Source organism: Pteronotus mesoamericanus, unplaced genomic scaffold (assembly GCF_021234165.1).
Source record: "Pteronotus mesoamericanus isolate MK-2021 breed Mesoamerican mustached bat unplaced genomic scaffold, CSHL_Meso_final contig_436, whole genome shotgun sequence".
Taxonomy (NCBI): Eukaryota; Metazoa; Chordata; class Mammalia; order Chiroptera; family Mormoopidae; genus Pteronotus; species Pteronotus mesoamericanus.
Window position 1 is genome coordinate 691113 of NW_026555164.1, and position 19002 is coordinate 710114.

At 65.3% G+C, this 19002-nt stretch overlaps 2 protein-coding genes across 2 annotated transcripts; one reads left to right on the forward strand and one right to left on the reverse strand.

The window, feature by feature from the left end:
- Positions 1 to 219: 219 nt before the first annotated feature.
- On the reverse strand, positions 220 to 6085 carry GID8 (GID complex subunit 8 homolog). The gene is made up of 5 exons (XM_054577491.1): positions 5888 to 6085; positions 3424 to 3554; positions 2403 to 2599; positions 1960 to 2157; positions 220 to 1021 (listed from the first exon to the last, which is right to left on the reverse strand). Exons 2-5 carry the CDS (start codon positions 3539 to 3541, stop codon positions 848 to 850), a joined length of 687 nt encoding a protein of 228 aa, XP_054433466.1. The 5' UTR covers positions 3542 to 3554; positions 5888 to 6085; the 3' UTR covers positions 220 to 847.
- Positions 5610 to 9135, forward strand: LOC129073877 (uncharacterized). Its single transcript, XM_054577555.1, has 3 exons — positions 5610 to 5666; positions 6498 to 6807; positions 6937 to 9135. Exons 1-3 carry the CDS (start codon positions 5610 to 5612, stop codon positions 7464 to 7466), a joined length of 897 nt encoding a protein of 298 aa, XP_054433530.1. The 3' UTR covers positions 7467 to 9135.
- Positions 9136 to 19002: the final 9867 nt, after the last annotated feature.

Below are 19002 nucleotides of genomic sequence, written 5' to 3' on the forward strand. Positions count from 1 at the left end.
CTCCCTGGTCACCAGGCTCAAGGCCCGCGCGCGGCCCGCTCTGGAGCCTGCAGCGCTCGAGGGTCCCCGGCCGGCCCCGCGGCCCTCCCGGCGATGGCACCGCCACCGCCACCGCCACGGGGAAGCCCTCCACACGCCAGGCTTGTCCCAGATGACGACTGAAGCCTTGTCTAGAGGCCACTTCACTGGTCCTTGAAATCAAAGCGAAACCTTTATTTCCCACAGAACTGCCCAGGAGAGATGGGCCGTCGATCTCCCCGGGAGCGTCTCTGACCACGTACAGCACCAAAATATGTATTTGAAAAATTAAAAAACACACCGCCCGCCCCTCACACACACGTGTGCCCCCAAAGCCACACAGCCCAGACCGAAGGGAAAACAAACCAGAGTCGGTGGCCTCGCACACACACGTCTTTGAGTCAGGATTTACAAATTTATAGTCTTTGCTATGAAGAAACAAAACAAACAAAACCCGGGGGAGGGGCAGCTCGCGCACGGAGACCCAGGAGGGCGAGGAGAGCGAGTCGCCTGCCCGCAGCAGGACAGCGGCCAGCGCTTCTCGGGGGCTCTGGGGGCCGGGGGGCCACGGCGCCCCCACAGACGGCGCAGCAGCCGGGCACCGCCTCCCCCGGGACACGCCGTGCGCGGTCGGCACCAGGCTTCCGGAGACACGCGTCTTTCGCTGCGAGCTTTCTGGCGCTTGTAGGGGCCACTTTTTCCTTTAAAAGAGGTGCCAGGTGAGAAAGAAGTAAAGGGGAGAGTCTCCACTGCAGTAAGAACCCCTCAGTCCAGCCAGACGTCCTGGCGAGACCCACGCGGCGCCGCGCAGGACCCCGGGCGCACAGGTCTACTTGGGCTCCTCGATGACGCCTTTGCTGAGGTCTGTCATTTTGGGGTACTTGACTTTCTTCTGGTCCAGCTCATTCTGAGCCCAAAGGAGGAGCTTCAGCAACTTCGCCAGCTTGGGCGTCGACTCACGATTCTCGTAATCCAGGACGGCCTGGTTGACCTCGCTCCACACCTAGAAGACACACAGCCAGTGAGACGCCGCGCACCGGGCGCCGGCCCAGGCGTCGCTACGCCACATGCTTCCTGCCTCTCAGAGGCCAGGTCCCCGCGAGGAGCCTGTCATCACTGAGACTCACGCGAAGCTCACGGCAGGCGTGAACCCAGGGTCTTGACCAGAAGGGGCTCCTGGTCTGTCGGCAGCGGCCCCACCTGGGCTGGGCGGCAGGGCAGCCGTGAGCCAGGCTGGAGGGAGGAGCAGAGCAGGGCGACAAGCTCCACCCTCCAAGCTGCAAGGGGACCTGCCGTGGCCTGAAGGACCGTGGAGGGGGGACAGGGAGCTGCCTCGGGGGGCGTGACCGACGCCACACCCCTGGAACACAGGACCGGCAGTGAGGGCAGGGAGCTTCAGAAGCAAGTCTGGGAGTTTAAATAAAACACTCTCAGGACACCTGCTTCCCAGAGTCTCCAGGTAAACAGGAAGACGGTTAAGACAAATGAGAAAAATTGGCAGAGGCTCGCACACAGCTGAGCGCTGAGCAACACAGGTTTGAGCCGTGCGGGTCCACCACACGTGGATTTTCCCTCTGCAGCCTCGGACTTCACACCCACCGCGGGGGATGCACGGGCTGGGGGGCCGGCTGCAGGCACTGCCACGCCAGGCACACAGGGGCTGGACCTCCGCGGGCCCCAGCACCCCCATCGGACGCCCAGCAACCCGGCTCCGCGGGACCGAGGAGCTGCCCGCGGCCCGGCTCTCGGGGAGCCGGGGCCACACGTGGTGCCCAGAAACCCCGCGCTGTCCGTGGGCCGCCCGGCGGCCGGGTGAAGCCACAGCACTCTGCTCCTGACCCCTCGAAGAGGGACGGGCCGCCCGGGAAGCCCCGGCCGCAGGCAGGCACAGACCGGGAACGCTCTGCCCGGGAGGCGCCACGTGGTACGCGGCGCCCCTACCTTCTGCCGCTGCATCATGTTCAGCAGGTCCCCGAAGGGCGAGTCCTCAGGGTTGTCGAAGGCCAGCAGGGCCAGCGTGCGCTCCATCTCCGTCAGGCACTCCCTGCTCTCCTCCCCCTGCTCCGCCAGCTGCGTCTGCGCGAACTCCAGCGCCGCCTCCGTCTCCCGCTGGCGGATCAGCTCGATCAGGTGCTGCTGCTGCTCCGGGGCCGAGGGGCACAGGCTCAGACGCCCGCAGGGGCACGCGGCCCCAGCCGCGCCGCGCTCCACCCCAAAAGGCCCCCCGGGCCCGGGTGAGCGCGCTTCCGTTCCCAGGCCAGCCCAAACCCCTTCCCCACGCGAAGGGGACGTCGCTCCGTGAGCAGATTCACCCGTCGCCTCTAGGCCCGCGCAGGCTGCCTGCCGAGGCCCCCGCAGCAGGCGCCCCTGCCCCCCACACCCACCTGCAGGTGGAAGTGCAGGTGGCGGTTGGTGTCCAGCAGCTCGGGGTGGAGGCTGTTGATCAAGGCGACGGCCTCCTGGATCCGCCCCTTCAGGATCATCTCGCGGATTTTGATCCGCTCGTCGAGGGTTTCTAGATCCACGCTAGGCTCGATCCCGGATTCCATCCGGAACTTCTCCGCGGCCTCCTTGAAGCCCTCTGGAAGCGAAAGCCAGGCCGTCACCGCCGGAGGGCCGGCCGGACGTCCATGCAGAGACTGCGTCACTCTAAGCCCCTCTGCCCTGAGTAAGTAGTCCCATGGGGACTGCACTTCCTCAGGGGTCAGCGTTCGCATCTCTGCCCTAGAAACGCAGGAAATGAAGCCAGGCCCAGGCTGGCGGGGGGTCCCTGAAGGCGGCTGCAGCCCCAAGGCAGCCCCAGAGCCTCCGGGGCCTGGCCACGCCCACCTCCCAGCACCAAAGCAGCCTCTGTGCCCCTCCTTATACGCCCCACACAGCCACCACCTCACGCTCCCTCCTCACCCACCAAAAAAAAAAAAGTCTCAACAGAGACTACCCAGGCGGGGGCGGAGGATGGCACTCAGACCCCACGGCAGAAGACCCAGCCCTTTGGAAACGCGTGGGCGTCCGGCCACGGGCAGGATCCCCCTTCTCCTTTCCACCGTCACAGAGCCCTCCACTGCCCTCCTGCGCTCCGCCCTGCCCGCGCAGCCTCGGACAGACAGCCCCGCCAGACGCAGTGGGCTGGCCAGGAGCACGCCGCCCGGCCCACTCGCGCGCCACGACGTCCTCGGCGGTGGTGGTTGGCCACCGACACATCAGGAGCCTGGAAACGGGATCTGCCTCGAGGCGCAGAGCCTGGTAGGCCGGCGCTGCGTGCTCACAATGCCGGAGCCGACCTCCCGCACCTGGAGCTCAGAGGCTTGGAGCGCGCACACCGCGGGGGGGAGCCCGCAGCACCCGGCTGCAGGCCGCTGCCTTTGACCAGGCTGTTAGTGACCTGTGACCAGGTAGCTAATTTACCTGTGACCAGGTAGTTCATGATGAGGCGGTTCATGTCTGCTCGCTGCACATGCAAATTATTGAGCTTTTCCATCCACTCATCTTTCGTAATTTCGTCGGGTTTTTCTGTGTAACTCATTCTGACTTGACTTCTACGGGAGAAAAAGAGGCGAGGAATCGGTGGGGGGGTCCTCGAACAGCTGTGATCGTTTCGGAGACAAACACAGCGACGCAGCGAAAGGCACTGCGAGCAGGACAGTGCGCGAGATCTGGAGCAGAGCCTGCCACCGGGAGACGGCTGGGCGACCGGAAGGTAGGACAGATGCAAGAAAGAGCCAGGGCCAAAGCACGGAGAGGTCCTGAGGTCGGCCGGGGTCAGACTGCGCGAGGCCCTCCCGGCTGAGGAGGAGTCGCCTCAGATTCCCCCCAAGCACGAGGGCCGGAGGGGCGGCCCGAGAACCACACGCCGTGATGCCCGCGCTCAAAAGGAGCTCGCCACCAGCCACCGGCCCGACAGCCTCAGAAGTGCCACCACCGCGTGACAGGCCCGGGACGGCCAGGCGCTCGCTGCAGCCCTCCTGAGAGCGCCCGCACGGGCAGCTACGGCCCCGCAGGGCCGCGACCCTGCACTCACCCCCGCCACCAGGCAGACAGGCACAGAAACACTGTTCCAGACGGCGGGACGTGGAAGCCACCCGCCAGACGTCCCCCTGAGCGGTGCACGACCCACGATGGGGGCAGGCGCGTGTCAGGATCCAGAACTTTCCAGACCACGCAACGACGCCGTGGCACAAGCTACACTGTGTTACTCGACGTCCCTGCGGGGCCAAGGGCGGCCCCATGATCCAGTCTCGACTCTTCTGTGAAATGGGCGAGTACTTGTGTTGAGTGGGACAGAGGCCATTAAATGCCTCTGCCAGCTCGGGTTTTGCCACTGAACAGGTTAAAAAACAAATGCTCGGTTCTCAGAGCTTGTCGGATGTTAGGCTGCTGAGATGGGACGGTGCGTGTGTTCACGCGGCAGAATGCGCTAACGCAGTCACGGCCATCGAGCACGGCCACACGGGCGACTCTCAGAAACTGGCCGCTGATACAGCAGCTTGCGGCCAAGGCTCAAGTGAGGCAGGCTGTCTAGTAAAGAAAACCAAGGCAGGCAAGGCAAACTATGTAACGTGTGCGTTACATGTAAACACACACGAAATAGGAAACTCAGGAGGTGCGGCTGAGGAAGGAGGGGCGGACAGGGGCCGGCCCAGGAGGACCGCCTGAGCTCCGGAGATGGGCCAGCCCACCACGGCCCACCTGGTTCTATCCTTCACGTTGACAGTCCCCGTTCAGGACACTACTTTACACACAGCGAAGCCCATGCTCGACGCTTCAATAAATTTTAAAATTAAAAGACGGTGAGTGATGTGGGGTGGTGAGGCCTGAGCAGAATCAGTAAGGACCACCAGACAAGGGGAACCGGGGGCAGAAGAGCTGGGGACGCCCGCGAGCCTAGCGGCTGGACCAAGCGTGGAGGGGTCAGAGGACAAGTGGAGGGTTCAAGCTGCGCCCGTGAAGGACAGAACTGCAGATGAAGGGGCCGGACTGAGACAGGAACAGGTTTGGGGAGCAGGGCCAGTTTGGGCTGCCCGTCAGCGCACAGCTGAGGTCCAGCAGGCACCTGGATTATTGCTGGCAGGCTCAGCGCTGGGAACATTAATTAAGGAAACATCCGCCAGGAAGCATGGACAGCCAAGAGCCAGCCACAGGTCACCCAGGGAGAGTGGGGAGGGGTGCACAGGGGCACGAGGCACAGTTCTGGGCTCGTGGAAGATGCCGACCCTCAGAGCACAGCAGAGGACGACGGGCACCTAAGACAGAACCAAGAGGCGCCGTTCCTCAAACACACGCCCATCCTTCCTGGCCGCTGCCAACTGCGCAACTCAGGTCAAAGGCGCGTTCCCCCACGCGCCAAAAAGGCACCTTTCCTCAGTTCCCGCTGAGCCGCCACACTGGCTGCACCACTCCCCGCCGGCGAGAGCGACTTTCCAAAGCCACCGCTTTGGAGAAGTCCGCGGTTCAGCATCAGCGGACGCAGAATCCCACTTCCCAGCTCCGAAGAGGGCGCTGGCTTCCCCGGCAGCAGTTTACGCCCTCGCCAGGGCGGTCCCGCTGGAAGCAGTGGCTCTAAAAACCGACCTCTTGGCAGAGACAAACGTGCCATGTCTCGGGACTCGGGTTCGCGACCACTTCCGAACGCAGAGCCGCTCCTGGCGGTGGTGCCACGGTGGGGATCGCTGCGCCCGGCTCCGCTTCGGCTGGGAGCGACCGGCAGTTTGACTTGCAAAACCAGGGGGCGCCGCCGCCACTCGGGAACAAGCCCCGACCAGACATCTGTTCGGACTGCGACCCCCTGAGACCCGGTGCGGGTCCGGCCCCCTCCCCGCCCCGCCGCGCTCCCGCTCGGGCCGATCGCCTGGGCCCGCCGCGGCCATCTTACCGTGCGGATCCCGCCTCCCGCGCTGCGCAGTCTCCGCGGCCGCTCGGGGGGCCGGGCCGGGTGGGGAGGGGGCACGATGGCGTCGGGCAGGGGGAGGTGGAGGCGGGGGCCGCGGCAGAGGCGGGGGCGGGGTACGGGAGGGCAGACGCACCGGCGGCCGCCCCCTCGGTCTCTTCCCGCGAGATAGAGAGATCGTGAGCCGTCAGCCAATGAAGTGCTCCCGCGAGGGGGCGGCACACGGCGATCACCCGGAAGCGCGGAACTACAGCTTCCGTCCTTGCGCAGAACGCCCTTCGCGCTCCCTCACTCTACGGGTTGGCGCGAGAGTCAAAGAGCGTCGTCCGTCGCCGGGCAAAATGGCGTCCGTGGAGGCGTCGCTCTGGGGGAACTTCGCGCGGGGAATGCGGCAGCTAGATTGAGTCCGAGGCGAAGGTCCCAGCGTCCCTTCCGTCGTTTGTGTGAGCCCAGAGGGCACGGGGCGGGGGTGGGGCCTGGCGCCGGGACTCCGCGCCGCCCCGAGGCGCCGGCCCGGGAAGAGCGCCCGGTTCCCTGGGTGGGGCGGCGCGGGGTCCCGGCCGTGTTGGTGAGCGCACTGCAGCTCGCTCCGCAGGGGGCAGCTCCCGCCGGGGCCAGGCGCTGCGGCGCGGCTCGCACCCGGTCCCTGGCGCGCTTTGCCCGTCGCACCCGTCTGCTCGAGAAGAAGGCGCACTCCGAGCGGAGCTCGGGCTCCTGTCCCCCAGAGGGCGGTGTAGCGACTTCCAGTGCTTCGGGAGGGCGTGGCGGGCAGCTTCGTTCGCGACCCTCGCGAATCCACGGCTCCGTAAGGTCGCAGTCGGAGGCCCGTGGCTCCGCGCGGGCGCTCCCGGGGGCGCTGGCCGCACAAGCGGCGCCGGACTCCTCGCAGAAAGCCTCGTGGGCAGGTAGGCTCGACCATGACGGCGGCCCCGCGAATCGAGGGAGCGAACCCGTGGGGTGCGGATCTGTTTAAAACGCAGGTGCACTTATACCTGTCATTGATGCTTTGCAACTACTTTTAACCCCATAACCAGTTTCAGGAGTCGGCCGAAGGCGAGTGACGGCCGTGCAGAACTTTGCAATTGTTTTTAACGCCAGTGCCCTGAGGATAACGGCCCATTCCGGTACCGAAAGGCTCCAGCTGCGGGTCACAGGCGCGCGGCCCCGCCCCCGGCAGCCCACCGGTTACGGAGTCGGCAGATTCAGTTCCTGCCCGGTGGCCTCTGCTCGGGGTCGCCCCTCCCCGGGGACCTGCCAGCTGCCGTCTGAAGCCCGCCCAGCAGGCCGGGCGGTCTCCTTGCCCCTGACCCGTGCACACCCGTCCGAGACGCCGCGTTGCCTCTGCAAAGCGCGCGCAGCTGAGAGCCTGGCCGCCCTTGCCCGTGGCCTCTGCTCCAGCCATCCAGCCTGCTGGGGGCTCGCGCATAGCTTGCTCCTGGGCTTGTGGAGGACGTCCCTGAACCAAGCGGGATGCAGTGTCTCCTTCGGCTCACAGGGTACCCACACACTCCCTTTGTGGCTTGCGCTCCCTGGTCTGTCACTGTCACCTGACGGTACCTCGTGACGGACCACAAGCGCCAGCTTCCCGAGAGCTGAAGCGTCCGGTGCGCCGTGCGGGTTCCACAGCCGCTTGTTGGAAGCGTGAAGGAACTGGAGGGACGCCGAGGACCTTCCCTGGAAGCACTCTCAGCAGAAGGAGCCGGGACTGAGGAGAGAGCGACCGCAGAGCTCACTGAGAAAGTCTGGACTGATGGACACCCCGAAGTGGAGCCCGGTTGGTGGGGCTGCTGCTGGTGGCACCAGCCGAGCAAGAGCTTTCTGAGCGGAAGAGAGGAGGGAAGGGGATGCGCCCAGCCTGGGCCTTGGTGACCTGGCGGGGCTGAGAGCAGGCGCTCAGGGACAGCCCGCGGAGGGGGAGGGTGGAGAGGTCCGCGATCCGGGAGGATGGCAGCGTGGAGCCAGGAGCCCCTGCTGCCCAGGGAGCGCACAGAGGACACAGCCGCGGTGGCCTGGCGAGGTCCGGGGCTGCGCAGGCGCAGAGTTGCTAGGAGACGTGATTAGCAGCCCCGTGTGCAGCAAGGCGCTGTCCAGCATGGCGTTCCCCAGAAATGATGCACTTGGCAGTCGCGGGGGACGAGCAAGCGCGGTGGCTGGGCGGGGGTGGAACACGGTAGATGGGAGCGAGCTGAGCGGAGGGTGCAGGTGAGGTGGAGGCAGCTAGGCTGCCCGAACGCGCTCCGGAGGGATTCGGGCCGTGCCGTAGGGGGGCATCAAGCGGCGGCAGGAGGGGAACAGGTGAGTGGCTGACGGGGGAAGGACGGCGGTAGAGGTAAGCCCCGGCAGGCGTGCCCGGCGCCCCTGTGGAGGCTCTACGGAGGGAGGTAGAGCCCTGGGCCAGAGCCCCGAAGAGTCCAGCACTCAGCGAGGCACCTGGGGCCAGCAAGGAGGTGGTGGGTGCAGGGCCACCGGTGCCCTCTGGGGCAGCGGCCAGGTCGGCCCAGGTTTCAGCCAGGTGGCACCACTACCTGCTGAGCTGCTTGATGGGGGGGGGGGGGTCTGTGGGAGGAGGAGCCAGAGGCTCTTCGAGCCCAGGTGGGGCCTCCATTGGACAGATTGGCCTTTCTCTGAAGGGAGCTGTTAACAGCTTATTGGTTTTAAAAGAGAGTTGAAGAACTTTTTAAAGGGTAATAAATTGAGAATAAAATGCAGGCGACCTCCTTTCCTGAAGTCCTGGTCATGTGGAGCAGCCAGGTCCTACCCACCCACAGCCTTTCTGTGGCTGCTTTTGTCTCGCTCTCAAAACCCAGCAGCAAAAATGAAACCCCCACTCACTGAGGTGCCCCCCACCCAAAGCCTTGACTCCAGGTCCGGCTGCTGCTTGGCCTCACAACCACAAGTGGGCAGCAAACACCGGGAGTCGGGGCCGCGGCCTTTGCCGTCCCCAGGTGCGGGGCCGCGAGGGAGAGCTGCGCCGCTGGCTGGCTGTGCACAGGCTCCGGTGCCCTGCAGCCCGGCTGAACAGAGTCCCGTGAGGCGAGCTGAAAGGGGGCGGTCCGGTGGGGTCGCCCTACCCAGCACCGGCACCTGCACGCGCTCCTGTTGGGACTGCGGCTGCGTCCCAGCGCACGGAGCATCCTAAGTTCATTGGCTGGGTGAAACAACAGGAACGCTTTCCCTGATTACTTTTTTAAAAGATTTTATTTATTTTTAGACACAGGGCAAGGGAAGGAGAAAGAGAGGGAAAGAAACATCCATGTGGGGTTGCTCTTGTGCACCCCCTACTGGGGGCCTGGCCCGCAACCCAGGCCTGTGTCCTGACTGGGAATCGAACTGGCGACCCTTTGGTTCGCAGGCCGGCGCTCAGTCCACGCAACCGCCCCCGCCGGGGCCTGATTCCTTTTTCAGTGTTTCATTCCTGCTGAGCTTATAACTGCGTCCAGCGTACGGCCCCCTGAGATGCGTGGCGTGCCCGGGGCGGGCGGCCTTGCTGCAGCGGGCTGGCGGGGGTGCAGGCGCCGCCCCGGGTGGCGCTCAGCGTTTGTTTGGCCCAGAGTTTGAGGTACATAGACTGGTTTGGGCGTCAACCCTTCTTTTCTGTTTTTTCCAATTTAAAAGGTTGACGTGTGTATATGTAAACACGCATAACATAATATGTTCATAGTCACATCAGTCTGTGCTCTAAGGGTTTTTTTGTTTTTTGTTTTTTTTGTTGTTGTTTTCCATGACCCCGATGTTTCCAGATGTCGTAAATGGATGTCTGGTTGGAGGTAGAAGCGCTGAATGAAGATGAGACATTTTTTGATGAATGTTCACGTTTTCCTTTTTTAAAACACTTGCGAAATTTCTTTTTTGATTTCAAAGTCCTCTCCCTTCAGGCTTTAAATGCTTGCTTTGTGTTGGAGCAAAGGAAACTGTCCGAAGAGCCCTGAGGGTCTCATTCCTCTGCGCACCAGAGGGACCGCTTTGGGGGCTCTTGTGTCTCCTCAGGTGTCTCGATTTTAGAAGTTGGTTCGATCTGGAACTCAGAAACATCCTGCTGCGGAAGGGCAGTGTGTAGGTGTTGGCTGTGCTGTTCAAAGACAGAACGGGCTGTGTGGGTGTCCCTCCAAAATCCCTACCAGCCCCGCCCTGCCCCCCGTGGCGTCTCCCTCAGGCTCACCCTTCTCGCTTTCCCCGTGGTGTTTGAGGGAGCCCGGCGAGAGCAGGCGTGGGTTTAGACTGTTTTCTGCTCTGGACAAATCCCGGAGGCGGCTGTGAGACCTGGCTTGAGCTAGTCTCGCTTTGTACATATTTTCTTTTGGGGAAAAAAAATCTCAGAGTGTATCCTGAGCAACAGTAGCTGTGACCCGGAGGGCAGAAGACGGGGGAACTGCCGCATCGGACGGGCCGCCCCGCCCCGCCCCTCGGAGGTCCCGCAGCCGCCCCGCGCGCGGGGCCGGCCCCCCTGCCTCCGTTGCACACGGAGAGGAGCCCCGGAGGCACTGCCGCTTCACTCTCCAAGGGCCTTTCCCCCAGCGGGGCCGGCGTGACCTCCCCGCTGCCCGCGGGGCCGTGCTCGGCTGTGGCTGTCAGGTGCCTGCTGGGGGTGGAGGGGGGGGAGCTAGCCTTGGGAATTAATTCATCCAGAGGCTGACTATGGATGAATTGTCACTGAATTCAGAGGGAAACTTGGGCGTCTCGGTCCCAGGGACCATCCAGAGGCGGGGGACGGAGCCGCGCTGGGCCATGCAGAGGTGTTGCTGCTTCCGCTTCGCCCTTCTGTCTGAGGGTCTCTGCAAGCCGCAGGACGGAGGCTCCTAGGTCCAGCGCCCTGACTTCTCTGCGGTGCTGGCCTCCTGTTGGCTACTCCTCCCGCTGCTGAGTGGTCGACCCACGTCCCCGCGGTCTCCCGCGCTCAGGCATGACACTGCCCAATGCAGCAGCTGCCGTCGGTGCAGGAAAGTCACTCGGCAGGAACCTGGGCACTCCCCGCCGCCCGCCCTCCTTCCCTCACCCTCCCCTCGTCTTCGCTGGTATTTATCCTTTGACCTGAAAGACAAGACTGCAGTGACTCCCGTTTGCTCCTCTAAACAGGTCTCAGCCCACAGCTCGCTTTCTTTTGGTTTCAGTATTGGACATAAAGTTTAACTCCAGAGTCTACCTTTTTCCTTGCTTCCCCCCAGCTTACCAGCCACTCTCGACTCTTGGGCCCTCTGCCTCTGAGACAGTGGTGGCCTCAGAACAGCACCCCGCCCCTCCTCCGTGTGGCGATGGGGTGCCCCGGTGTGGCTCGCCGTGCTGCGCACCGGGGTGTGGGTGGCAGTGGAGCCCGGTATCCCTGCTGGAGAGCCACAGCCCCGTGCTTGGGCCCGGCCGGGCTGAGAGGAGAGGGAAGACGACCCTGTGTCTCCCACCCCCACCCCGTCCCCCACCCTGGGTTTCGCCAGCCTTTCGGACGAGGTGGGGAGAGGCCGGAGCCTCTGATGGGATTTACTGAAGCCTCGGACCGCGGGGGTGGGGCCGGGGCTCCTGGGATTAGCAGTGGGCTGCAGGCTGGGAAATCCATGTGCAAATCAAGAGGGCAGGCTCCTGGGGCTCCTCTCCCGGTTGACTGCGGAAGTAGCCCCCTGGAATTCAGCCCTGAACCCCACCCGCTGTGCGGGGCACAAGCAGACTGGTCAGAGCTGGTCCGCAGCTATGCTCGCTGGCCTTATGTACGATGCGGAAGTGGTGTGAGTCAATCAGTTTCTTAAAGAAATACAGTGATTGAAGCTTTTGTCAGCTATTAAAAATTTACTGTGTCTGTCAGTCCCTGGGAATCCCTATACTATCCCCAGGGAGTGGCAGGGGTGTGTTTCGTAATAACCTTTTCACTTGCGTATTTAATTCCCCAAAGGGCTAACAGCACAGCCTCTGGGTGTCGTGCGCCCCGGGGCCCCGGGAGAGGCCTGGTGGGAAAAAGGGGACACGCGGGGGCAGTAAGTGGGCGGGGCACGTGCGCGCCTGGGGCGGCCCGGGCGTCTGCGGAGCTGCAGGGCCTCGCTGGCCACTGAGACATCCAGTCCCCTGCTGTCCGTCCCCCAGGGACAGGGCCCCGCAGCCTGGACCCTCGGGCCCAAGGGCACTGGCAGCCGGGGCGGTGCTGAGTGTCCGGTGGGCGTTCTCGAGCTGCCGGCGGAGGTCGGGGCTGAGGGCCAAGGAGCAAGGGGGCCCGACCTTGGCCCTTCCCCTCCCCTCGCCTCGGGTCCCAACCTGCGGTGCGACTGAATTCCAAAGGAGAGTGACAATAAAACTACGTGTTGCTGCCTTGCTTGGTTTTAAATTGTCCTTGGAAAGGGCTGGAACCTCGGAGGGAGGGAGGGTCGAGAGAAGGAGGGTGGGACCGGAGCTCCTGACCTCTGAAAAGTTGCACTTAGCCCGAGGGCGCTCTACGTTTTAGGGTTTTTGCTTGGGATCAGGGTATTCTGCCCAGGACCCTGCTTTCCGGCGGGCGGGCTCGGGTCCGTGGTGAGAAGAGGCTGGGCATGGCGGGGGTGGGGCAGTTGTTCAAAGGACGGGCCCCGTCTGGTGCTCTCCTGCTCCGAGCGGCGTGCGTGAGGTGGGGCTGGCAGGGCCTGGGGTCCGCACACGCTGGTGATGCACAGATCAGAGTGTTTCTGAAAGACTCAAGCCCCACGGAGGCACTGAAGCCTCTGAAGCGTCCTGCCCCCTCTCGAGCTGCCCCTCTTGTCTGTCAGTCCACAGGACGTGGGGGTTTTGTAGTGCGTTGGAGGTGTTTCGGGACAACTTTGAGAGCGCTGGAGACTTTTTAAAATCCGGGTTAGCTGTGACAGTGAGTTTGTTTGAAGGAAGGACTCCTTAGCTGGTAGAGTTCAGCTAAAACATTACCCAATCTAAGTTTCAGAAACACCTTTCTCACCGGTGAGGAGCGGCCCCCACGGGGAGTTGCACCAGGTGGCTGAGATTACCTGAGGGGCCAGAGGGGAGGACGTGCCCCTCCTGCGGGGCCGGGCGGGTGTGCCGCAGCCGCAGGCCCCCAGAGCCAGCGAGATCCAGGTGCGGGCGCCGCCTTGCCCTGAGGGTCCTCTGGAACTGCCCCGGCAACTAGCGGGGGTGGGGGCTTCTGCTTGGATTCCCACCCTGCGCTTCCCCGAACCCGTCCGAGCGCCGGCCTGGAACCTCAGGGCCTGGGTCGCAACCTGCACAAAGGCGATGCTGCTGCCTTTGCCTCGTTTGCGGGGCCTCCGCCGAAGGGCGAGGCAGGCGGGCTTCCCCTGCTGCAACTGCCGTCGAGGGGCTGCCCCAGGGCGCCAGCAGGGCAACCCCGGCGCCTAGGGCGGTCGCCCTGCTCGTTCGAGCGTTTCGGGTCGATTGGCCCAGACTCCAACTCCCCCGGCGCCCGCCTGGGGCAGACCCGGCGGCTTGGGATGGAAGGGTGTAGCCCCCCCCCCCTGCCCCGCCCCGGAGGGCAGACGCGAGCGGCCGAGTGCTTTCGAAGGGCCGGACAGGCCCGAGGGCTTTGAAGGCGCTCGGTGGAAGCGCCTCCGGCTAGGGGTCCATGGCCCGCCCGTTGGCTGGAGCGCCCTCCCGGCCACGGAAGGGCGGGGCTGCGACCCCCGGTAGGGGAGCGGGCGGGGAGCAACCGGGCGAAGCTTCCGCCCCTTCCTCGCAAATCGCCCAGCAGACCCTCGGAGGCGAGGGTTTCAGAAAGCGCCTCGGTCCGGACAGGCTCTGGCGCAGGGACGCACGTGGGAGACCCGGAGGGTGGGGGCTCCTGCTCCCGAGGAGCAGGAAGGGCGCTGCAGGGCCAAGCCAGGGGTCAGAGGCCAAGGACTGACCGCCCTCGGGGCAAGTGTCCAGCGCCCAGAGTGGCCCAAGGAGGCAGAAGCTCCCCTCGGAGGTTGGCTGAGTGTGTCGGGACAAGTGGGTACCGGGGAGACGCCGGGCAGCGCCTAGAAAGCCCGCGCGGAGCTGCGCGTCCGCCCGAGCTCTGGCCTTCCCGGGCCGCGGCGTGCCGCCTTTCCCTCCAGCCCGCCGGCAGGTGCGCCCAGGGCGCTCGCGGCCGTGCGTGAGTGCACAGGCGCCTTCGCTGGGCTCGGTGGGCTGGAAGGAAAGGTGCGCTGCGCCTGGCTCCTTTATACTCGGCCGGCCGCTGACGGGAACGAACCCCGCTGCGACCCCAACAGGTGGCGAGCCCATCAGGGGCTCGGAGCCTCGGCCGCACCACTTCCGCCCGCAGCTTTGGCCCTTGGGCTCAGTGCACAGAGCGCACGCGCGCGGTGTGGATCCTGGGCCTGGCCTTTTTGGGGGTTGCCGCACGGGGGCGCAGCCCCGGCGCGGGCGGCCTCTCTAGCCGCATGGCATCTCGGTGGCCGGCCTGCTCCCAGCGAGGGGATCGAGGGCGGGCCCTCTAGCCCCCGCATCTCGGTGGCCGACGCCGACCCCGCCCGCTCGCCCGCTCGCCCGCTGGTTCTTCAGCACTCGGAGGAAATGGCTGCAAGACTCTAGAGGCCTGAGAGTGGAGGTGAGTGGCGTTCGGGAGCCGGGCGGAGGGGCTGGCCGCAGCGGGGCCGCACTCGGGGGCGGCCGGCAGGGCCGGGCGGCGGTGCCCGAGCCCGGCCGGCCCAGAGCCGCGGCCTCGGCGCCGGGCCGCGCTCCCGCCGGAGAGAGAAGATGGCGACGGCCGGGGTGCGGGGGAGGGGTCGGACCTGGGGTGGGAGCGCGCGGGCTGTGGGCCCGGCTCGGCCGCGGTGTCGGCGCCCAGACAGGAGAAGGAGCGGAGCGTCGCCCCGGGGCCCCAGCCGGCTCGCGGCGCGGCGGGCTGGCCTGTTGAGGCGACTGTTGCCGGCGGCTGTGGGGCAGGTGGGCTTGGGTTCCGCGTTTTTGAGCGGGCAGGTGCCCGGGGCGTCTAGGGGGCGAGGTTCCGTTCTAGGGCCTGTTCCAGGCCTGCGTTCTGTTGGCTTCCCCGGGATCGGCTGGTTGTGACGGGCGCGACGCGTGCGAGGCGGCGCTGCGGCGGGCGGCGCGGCCTGCGGGCCCCGGGAGGCCGGCTAGCCGACCGGGCGGTGCGCGTCTCCAGGTGGCTGTGTGGCCTTCAGTCGGGGTCAGCGGCCGAGCTGGAGTCGCAGCGCCCCGCTGGGTTTTCGCCCGGGGGCTCTCCTGTCCCCCGTCCCTCGGTTCCGCGCCCATTGCTCCCGGCGGGGCCGCCAGGCGGCGTCAGGCTGTCTGCCCGGAATCTCGCCCCGGGCGCTGGAGCGGGGAGGGGCGGTCCTGGGCGGCCGCGGCGCGGCGGCCTGAGCGGTGACTGCTGGACGCTCGAGTTTCGCCCGGACTGTGGGTGACGAGGTGTCGTTGACCCGCTGAGGGGTGAGGATGGAGCCTCGTACCTGCGGGCGCGGTTTGGGAGGAAAGGGCGGGTTTCGGGGTCCTGGGGGCGCGTCCTCAGAAGGTGGCCCCACAGCGGCACGGTCGCCGGCCGTTGCCGGAAAAGCTGCTGCGCGCCCCTTGGCCCCGGGGTGGCAGAGCCAGTCCTGGTGAGCGCGCCGCGGTTTCCCGGGAGCCGCACTTCCGAGAACGGCGCCTTCGGCTCGGCCTTTCAGGAGACAACTGGCCGTGCAGCCCGCGCTTCGTCCCGCGATTGTCTGTCGTGCCCGGCGGGCCCCGGGGCTGACGCAGGGAGCACGGAGGAGGCCTTCCAGGCTGGTGGGCAGCGCAGCCAGGGGGACGCGCGAGGCCGCCGGGCTGCGCCCCAGAGCCCTGCGCCCGGCATGCCCGTCGTGGACGCGGCACCGACGCCCCGCACACGGGTCAGCCGGCCCCGCCGCTACGGCCCTTTTTGCTGAAAGCGCTTCCCCTACGCCGCGCTCTGCTGACCCGCGTCCTTGTAGATCGACTGTAGCCACGAGGTCAGGGCTAACGACACGTGCTTGTCGCTGGCGGTGCGGCCTCCGAGAGCCTTGGTTTGGGGCGTGGGGATAAACTCAGGCTGTTCTGCGGGGAAGAAAGGGCGCGAATCCGACGCGTGGCGTGGCCGGCGGCGCCCCCCCTTCTCTGTGGCCAGTGCCCTGGTCACCCGTGGCCTGCGGGGGAGATGGGCGCGTGCAGCGCTGCGAGGTGGCCGTGGTCCCGCGCTGGCCCTCGTCGGGTGGACCGGACAGTGGGGCCTGAGGACTTGTCTCTGGCGGAGGGTTGGTGGGCCCTGCTGTTGCCCTGAAAGTCTGTCTCCGCGGCGACGAGGAGGCCCGTCCCGTAGTCTACGGGCCCTTCTTTCTAGCACATCGTTGTCTGCTGTTCCAGTTCTACAGTCCTTTTTTTAAGAACTTTTAAAGACTTTATTTTTAGAGAGGGGGGAAGGGAGGGAGAGAAACATCTGTGTGGTCGCCTCTTGCACGCCCCCCGCTGGGGACCTGGCCCACAACCCAGGCCTGTGCCCCGGCTGGGAATCGAACCGGCGACTCTCTGGTTCACAGGCCGGGGCTCCGTCCCCTGAGCCGCACTGGTCAGGGCCTGAGTCTTTTTTTATGCATCTGTCCAGTGGTGCCTAGTGATTTCGTTGGGATCCCGCACCGGGCGAGCTCGCTGTTGTCCCGGGGTCCCTGCAGTGGGGTCCCGTGTCCTGCAGAGGCCGATTCCCCCAATGCCTGGCGGGCTCAGCGCATCCGCGAAGAAAGCTTCACTCTTGAATTATTCTTATTTGAATGGTGCAGTTTGTTAAAACGGTGTCTGCCGTTGCCCCTTTCATGGTCAGCATCAAGGGGCCTGTGGGAAGTCAGGCACCAAGGCTCTGGGGGGCCGGCTCGTGGAGACGCACGTGGGGGGCGGGGCGGGGCCGGGCCCCGGCTCACGCCGACCTGCACCCGACCTGCACCGCGGCCTGTCCCGCTCAGGCCTTGCGTGCTCTCTGAGTGGCGATTTCGAGCGGGAAGCTGCATCAACGGTTGTGCGCTGCGGTGAGACAGCCGGCGGGCCTGACTGTAATAGGACGGTCCCCGTCAGCAGGTGGTGGTGACCTTGTGTGTGAAGCAGGTATTTCTCTTTTTGGGCATCAGACTACGACGCTGTGGTTTTGGTTCTCGTGTGCTGACGCGCACGTGGAGGTGCGGTTCCGTGCGCCGCTGTGGGAGCATAAGCGGCGTCCTCGCGGCGTGAGGATCGGTTCGCAGTGCGTCGGGTCATACAGATAGACGCGCACATAGGACGGTAAAGCCCCGCAAACGCGCATGCAGAAAGCAGAAACACCAGCGACGGCACCCCTCGGCTGTCCCGTGTGGCTGGGCCTGGAGGGTGGGCCTGGACCGCGCCTGTGGCCAGTGCCCTTCGGGGAGCGTGGCTGCTCCCCGAACACGCTTTGCTCCCTCCGCGGGAGGGGCCCTTCCGGGAAGGGGCTGGGGCGGGGGCTGGGGCCTCCACGCGCTCTCATTGAAGTCCCCACACATCCTGTTGCCGGGTGTCCTTGACATTTCAGACCATCCCTGGCGATGGACATCAGAGCCCCCGGGGCGCACCTGCCCTTTGCAGTCACGCACCAGGCCAGCATGAAGAGCCTGCTGGCCAGAGGCCTGGGGACGCTGCCTGCTCCACCCTGTGCCCGGCATGCGAGGGGCTTCTCGTGCACGCTTGGCGGGGGTGGGGGCGGGGGCGGCTCTCTGAGGGGGTCTCTCTCCTCTGTACCTCCCCGACTCTGTCCTTGTCATTTCAGTTGATGCCATCCGCCCACACTTGCACATTTGCCCACTGCAAGTGCTGCTGGCTGGTCTTGGCATGGTGACGTTTCAGGTGTCCTTTTGAGAGGTTGTGAGGTCATGATTGTCCCCATTTCCCAGGCCAGAAAGTACAGCCCAGGTGACCTGCTGATAGGTTTGCAGCTGAGGTTGAAGCCAGGACGTCCTGATGGGAAGCCATTGAGCCCCTCAGCCCCCGACTTGCTCATCAGAGGTCTTAGCCCACTTTGGGGGGTGCCACATTGCAGCCCACAGGGGAGGGCTCTCCCCGGTGCCATTGTCAGGACCAGGAACGCTGAGTGTCCGTCCCCATCTACTCCGTGGAGTCCCAGGCCTAGGTAGAGCCCGGCCGTGGACTGCGGCTCTGCCGATGTAGACAGAGCCGTTTCCTTCTGGTCGGACAGCCCCCCTCGCCCGCCTCCCGAGCAGCTCTGATGGGAGCCTGCGGCGCCCTGGCCCTGCGCTCGGGCGGTCCTTTTTCTCGCTCTGCACCTGTGTTTAAGCGGCAGCCTTTCCCGCTGCCCCCACATCAAACCGGACACGCGCCTCTGCAGACCTTGGGGAGGGAAGGAAGATCCCGGCTGAGACACCCAGTTAACTCTTCACTTGTCTCCAGGGTCCCTCGCACGCCCTCTGCCCCTCGGAGGACCTGCAGGGGTGCAGCCCCACTCACAGGGCACGAGCCTCTGCGTAGGCTTCTGTGCCCCCCCGGCCGCGCTCTGGGCTTAGTGGCGGGCACAGGGAGCGCTGCGGCCTCCTAGCGGGCATCAGCCCCTTTTCCGCAGTCAGAGCGCCTGGGAGTCCCCTGCCTGTCGTCTTCCTGACTGGAAGGCCACCGGCTGACTTGGGGTCAGTCAGGGAGCATCCCTTAGGGCTCCCTGGAGTGGCCCTTCCACCCAGAGCCTAACATCCCAGGGACCTTTTGTTGGTTGAAGGGATGTCTAGTGATACTTAACGTGTTTGGCGTTCACAACAGACATTTACGTTCGTTCACCGTAAACGATAACGAACGCTTGCGTGTAAACACAAATACCGTTTTATGGAAAGTGTTTTCCAAGACTGGGAACAACTGAGTGAGAGAGGTGGCATCGCTTTACACTTTCACAAATCTCTTCTCCGGCTTAGCTGACGGCAGCAGGGCCCTCACGTCTGCTTCTGGAAAGATCCCACCGAGCATCCCCGGCGAAGAGGGCAGTGAGGACTTAGTGTCACGCAAGGGAGCTGGGCCTTGGGAGCCCGGGCTGCGCGGAGCCCCCCCTCCGGGCAGCGGTCTGAGGCGCTCAGGCTGCGGGGAAGGCGGTCTCCTGGGGGGGGTCGGGGGGGGGCCGTCTTCAGTGTTTCCAGGTGGCTCAACCACGGAACGTGCTTTTTGGGAAAAGGCTGGTTTGCAGTCCCAGGTGA